This window comes from Haliotis rubra, unplaced genomic scaffold, assembly GCF_003918875.1.
Source record: "Haliotis rubra isolate DU_JTF1 unplaced genomic scaffold, ASM391887v1 Scf83, whole genome shotgun sequence".
Taxonomy (NCBI): domain Eukaryota; kingdom Metazoa; phylum Mollusca; class Gastropoda; order Lepetellida; family Haliotidae; genus Haliotis; species Haliotis rubra.
Window position 1 is genome coordinate 2,109,216 of NW_025767557.1, and position 5,685 is coordinate 2,114,900.

A 5,685-nucleotide genomic window follows, 5' to 3' on the forward strand; every position below is an offset into this window, starting at 1 on the left:
TTGGTTGGGGTGGAAGAGTAAACCATTTAATTCAATATTACGTAAACGTGAACCATCCAGGGGATATGAATCCAATTGCCGAGGTGTTTAATGTTCACCACTTTTACTGTAGTTTTACTAGCATGTGAAATAACCACATCGGTGCGACATTATTGTTAACGACAACCGTATTCACAACTAGCACTTCCGAGCATGTCGCGAAATCATATTCGGTTCTTCGCAAGGACGGTTCTTGTCAATAATAATGATATTGACAAAGCTCACGGGGTTCTTAACAGGTATGTGAATTAATTATTTTGTCTGTTTCATTTTGTTATTGGATTTGCGGATTCTTTGCAAAAATGTTGCAGGTAAATTCAAGGGCGAATGTGGTCCTGGGATTTCTCCCATTAGTCTTTGCTTGAACAGTGCAGCTGAAGGGTGAATGGCAATTCGTAGACCAGACTGGTTCGTAGACGTGGAAATCCGGTGGATTCGTAGGCGGATTGAGCGGTGGATACGTAGACGTTAGTGAAATGGGAAAAGTTCAACCTCAATGATGATGAAATTCGGTATTATGACATTCACAACAACTCAGTGAAACCTGTTAATCCACCCACAACAATGAAAACAGTCGGGTTGTCAATGAAGCAAGTTCCAATCACACTTTTCTTGTCCTTAGCTGCCCTTAGTTTCGTATCACTGAAAACAAAGCATAACAACTTCGTTATACACAATTTAAGTAAAAATCAAACTTAATATATACTATTAGTCAATTATTAATACACATCTACGAAATCACCATCTACGAACCAGTCTGGACTACGAATCCACCGCGTCTATGAACTGGTTCAGTCTACGAACTGGTTCAGTCTACGAAATCACCGTCTCTACAAATGCGTACCCCAGCCAAAATCAGAATACAGAAATGTACCCTAGGACGAGTTCATTCCGCATTGTGCCGTTTTCTTGATCGGAACTGTCATGCTGTTGTATTAGATGCATTTGATTAAGTTTTTTTAAGAAATGCGCATACACTGTAAAGAATATTTTGCTATGTAATACCACTCGTAATCAGTTGAACGGGAACAACTACACATGGTTACTATGAGTGAGTAAGGTTTTGCCTAGTTCAGCCAGCTAAGCTTATCAATATTCAACCAATATCACCTTGGTGGACGCCAGAAATGGGCTTCACATGTTTTACCCACGTAAGTAATCAAACACATGCAATATGAGCGAATGCTTTAACCATGATTTTAACCATTAGGATGCACCCCAAGTATTTTGTAATTACTGTAAATCATGAAATTAATGCGAGCATTTTATTAATGCGAAAAATGTGTCTGTACTCTTCTCGCATTATTATAATGACGCATTTCAGTCTGACCATGTCTACTTTTGACAACTTAAAAAAGAAAAATGTAAATCTCTTGTCGTCTTTATCGTCTTCAGGTTAGCATTCATCATAACAATACAGAATATAACAACAGTTTAGACATCTCTCATAAATTAATTGACAAAAGAGGACTATTTTCATGACTCAAATTGAACTTATTCATCGACAAATTATGTAACAATAACGGAAGTGTTGACACTACACATTACACCAATACAGGTCACGTCATCATTTCAGGTATCTCAAGTCACATGTAATTATCACTGGTTACAATCACTGGTCATTGTTTAAAGTCACTCAAGCACATCAGCCAGACCGGACATTCTCCAGCCACGTGTTTGCTGTACCTTGGTAGATGACTTGCGTCTTTCAAGTCAGATTATGTTTAGAAATATTGTCATAAGACAAGTAGCAGCAAGCAATCACGTGATCAAACATGACAGCATAATCAAAACATCGTCAGCTCATTTCCATTCATTGCTTAACAAGCTGAATTCAGGTTATTTGGTAATAAGTGTGAAAAAATGAACAGAGATTCAGGGTGTCACATTTAATCATCGACACGGATTCCTGAGCTCGCATTAATTTCGTGACACATTTTAGACTAGACCCTCGCACTCGCATTAAATTTGTGATGCATTAATTTCATGATTTACAGTATGTGATTATGCAACTATACATTTCTCCTGGGCTGCTGTGAGTGTGTACAGAACGTCAGAGACATGCTAATGGCTAGGATAGTTTCAATTACTAGCGTAATTTAATATTTCTTTTCCTTTGATTTTTCAGGATCCTGAGAAATGAAAAGTTTTACGAAAATGTTCGACGAAAAGAATATTATGAGAAGCCAACAGAAGCTCGCCGCCGACTGAGTTTTGAGAGGTGTAAAAGGATATACAATTCAGAGATGCAAAGAAAGATAGCCTTTGTTATGAGAAAAAACAGGGTTGACCCATGGGTGAGGTAGCAAGATCAAGTCAGCATACCTGGATCAAGTGTGAAGAAAAGTATGACTGAAACAATTTCTAATGGACTGATGTTTATAGTAACTTTTGAAGGAGTTCATCATGCTGTGTGTGTAGGTGGTCATCAAGGAGATTCGTCCAATCAAGAGGAAATGTCCTCACACTAAACATATGCTAAAATGTACATGTAGCTATTAAACTTCGTCACAAACATATTAGCTTTGTTAGATTGTTTCATGATAATATCACAGTATGTGTAGTAGAAAACATACTTGTACATGTTCTAGGTAGGTCTAAGCTGAAGCAAGTTGTTTCCTTTTTTTGAGTGAGTTGGATTTGGTGCCATTTTGAACAATACTCTAGTTTTATCACAGTGTCAATATAATGTTTGAGCAAAGCCTAAAATATGCAGAACTCAATATGCGAAAATCCCCAGCCAGACATCAGGGCTGGTAACTTCAAAATGTTAAAAGTCTAAAATGGATGTAACCAGACCAGACACCAAGATATGACTCAGATCAGAGACCATATAATAGATATATCTATTATATGGTCTCTGCTCAGATGTATATAACATCTCATTGTTTTACCTGACCATCGGGCTGGCTAGCGGTAAATCTAGACCGTCCGTCTCAACGGGCCTTATTTCATACACTGAATATAGTTCACTTGGTCAGCTGATATGAGGTGGGTTGTTAGATTATGACGTTGGAATGAAAATCTGATTATTCATTAATTAGTTCCATTGCTTGATACAATTCCAACTTATGTTGCAGTTCCAAAGCAAACAGATTATCCATGACTAGTGCCAGATAGTGTAATGTGAATTATTACCCCTTAGATAAATTAGAAGAACCATTGCATACGAAACCATACCCTGTTCAAAGGACAACCTTGACATCTTGTGACTTTTGGCATTGAAATTCAACTATTATTATTGCAAAAGTTATTTTTATCCAAAGGTTTGGAGAACAGACTGGGTTTTTTTTTTATGAAGTGTCCATAGATTAAATGTCAAGTTATAACCTTAACAGTATTACATGTATTTGAAAAGACAAGCCCCTTAAAACATAGTTTGTTTTTAAGCTTAAGAGTTATGTCCCTTTGATTATCATTCCAATCATGGCGAAACGCTGCAGAAATGGGAGAGAAACGGATGAAAACTGTTCTGGAAGATAGCCAAAAATGTACATAAATTGTAAAGGGTAATTTTATACTAGGTAGAACAGGATGGCAAGGCCCATTTGAATCCATATTTCCTGAAATTGTGATGCACCTTGAGCTGGTAGACATATTGTGATGAGATTGTTCCAGCTCTGTGAGTGAAACAAAAAACAGGGATATATCAAAGACTTCAAAATGGGAAGAAAACATTATTTTGTTCAGGACTGGGACTTTCTTAAAAGTCCTTATTTCATTATTGGATATGAATAAATTAACAACATAACTTGGCAATAATTTTTTAACATATTTGGATAATTTTACTTGCAATTGCAACAAATACTAGCCTCCGAGCATCCAGATAAACCCTGAAACACCCTTTACATTAGTGATCACTGGAACAGAAGTTTTTTAGTCCAATTTGTTTGTTTTTTACTGCCAGAAGGGTAAAATATTTTCCTCCAACCATGTGTTTTGATAGATCCCTGATACAGCTTATTGATTTCTGAATTCCCTTGTAGGCAACTAACAATATCGGGTGGGCAGACTCGCTGACTTGGTTGACACACGTCATCATATCCACTTGTGTAGATCGATGCTCATGCTGTTTTGTCTGGTCACTGGATTGTCTGGTCCAGACTCGATTATTTACAGATATAGCTGGACTATTACTGAGTGTGGCGTTTAACAAACCAACCAATCAAATCCAATATGCCTGACAAGGTGATGAATGGAGTGGGTGTTGACATCAGGGGCAGATACAGCTTTTTGAGAAGGGTGTGTGTGTGTGTGTGTGTGTTTGTGTGCAAACTTCATTTTCACCTGAGTTTCAATGGTCATTTTCACCTGAGTTTCAATGGTCATTTAATAAACTTTCAGGACAAGAGTGTGTGTGTGTGCCTGCGTGCACACCCCTGCACACACACACACCCTAGATCCGCCTATGGATGTTTGACAACCTGGTTGATTGTGGGAAAGAATTCTGATCGTTCCTGACACTTTTTTTCAGTGGACAGGGTTTAGGTTACCTAACCCTAATCCCTATTTAATTCATAGCCTTCAGTAACCCATGCTTGTCGTGAAGAGTCCACTAACAGGAAGGGGTGGTCAGGTTAGCTGACTTGGTTCACACCTGTCATCGTATCCCAAATGTGTAGATTGATGCTCATGCTGTTGATTACTGGATTGTCTGGTCCAGACCACAGTGATATAGCTTGAAGTCTACAAACCAACCAATTAACCTCAAACTGACTTCCATTAACTTGGTTGTCACATGGTGGTAAGTGATTCAGGCCCACGGTCATCATGTGTAGTAACTTTCTCATGAGTGAGTGAGTGAGTTTAGTTTTACGCCGCACTCAGCAATATTCCAGCTATATGGCGGCGGTCTGGAAATAATCGAGTCTGGACCAGACAATCCAGTGATCAACAGCATGAGCATTGATCTGCGCAATTGGGAACCGATGACATGTGTCAACCAAGTCAGCGAAACTGACCACCCGATCCCGTTAGTCGCCTCTTACGACAAGATAGTCGCCTTTTTATGGCAAGCACATGGGTTGCTGAAGACCTATTCTACCCCGGATCTTCACGGGTCAACTTTCTCATGAAGTGTGTTGTTACCAAGTTAACCGTCATGAACGAATCCACTTATAATACATGTATCAATATTAATTAATAATAATTCCCCTTGTGGGGAATCGAACCCAGGTTATATTCATACAGCATCATCACACCAGTTGGTAGATATTCATAAGCACATTTGTTCTTTGTGTCAGAGACCACATACCGGTATATGGTCTCTGTGTATATAAATAGTTACAAATAATTTATGTGTAATTAGTTTGCAATTTGAGGTCTTTTCAAGTTGCGGATTTTCAGGGACGTTTCAAGGCAAAGGTGTGTGTTTGTGTACAAGACAAAGGTGTGTGTTTGTGTACAAGACAAAGGTGTGTGTTTGTGTACAAGACAAAGGTGTGTGTTTGTATACAAGACAAAGGTGTGTTTTTGTTTACAAGACAAAGGTGTGTGTTTGTGTACAAGACAAAGGTGTGTGTTTGTATACAAGACAAAGACATTCAATGCATTTTCAATCCTGAGTTCACCCTGACTGACTTGCAAGGATGCATTGCAGACAAATATGGTTGGGAAAACGGGTGTATGGTATGGTACGAGTGAGCG

The 5,685-nt window shown here is 38.5% G+C and overlaps 1 protein-coding gene across 1 annotated transcript; it reads left to right on the forward strand.

The window, feature by feature from the left end:
- The first annotated feature begins 143 nt into the window (after nt 1-143).
- On the forward strand, nt 144-2,558 carry LOC124262313 (28S ribosomal protein S21, mitochondrial-like). Its single transcript, XM_046696799.1, has 2 exons — nt 144-278; nt 2,168-2,558. Exons 1-2 carry the CDS (start codon nt 193-195, stop codon nt 2,343-2,345), a joined length of 264 nt encoding a protein of 87 aa, XP_046552755.1. The 5' UTR covers nt 144-192; the 3' UTR covers nt 2,346-2,558.
- Nucleotides 2,559-5,685: the final 3,127 nt, after the last annotated feature.

What these genes read in the sequence shown, in the direction of transcription:
- LOC124262313 (XM_046696799.1), top strand. Translation starts at nt 193, where the DNA reads ATGTCGCGAAATCATATTCGGTTCTTCGCAAGGACGGTTCTTGTCAAT. An exon ending in GCTCACGGGGTTCTTAACAG is followed by an intron (nt 279 to 2,167) that starts GTATGTGAATTA and finishes TTGATTTTTCAG; the next exon opens with GATCCTGAGAAATGAAAAGT.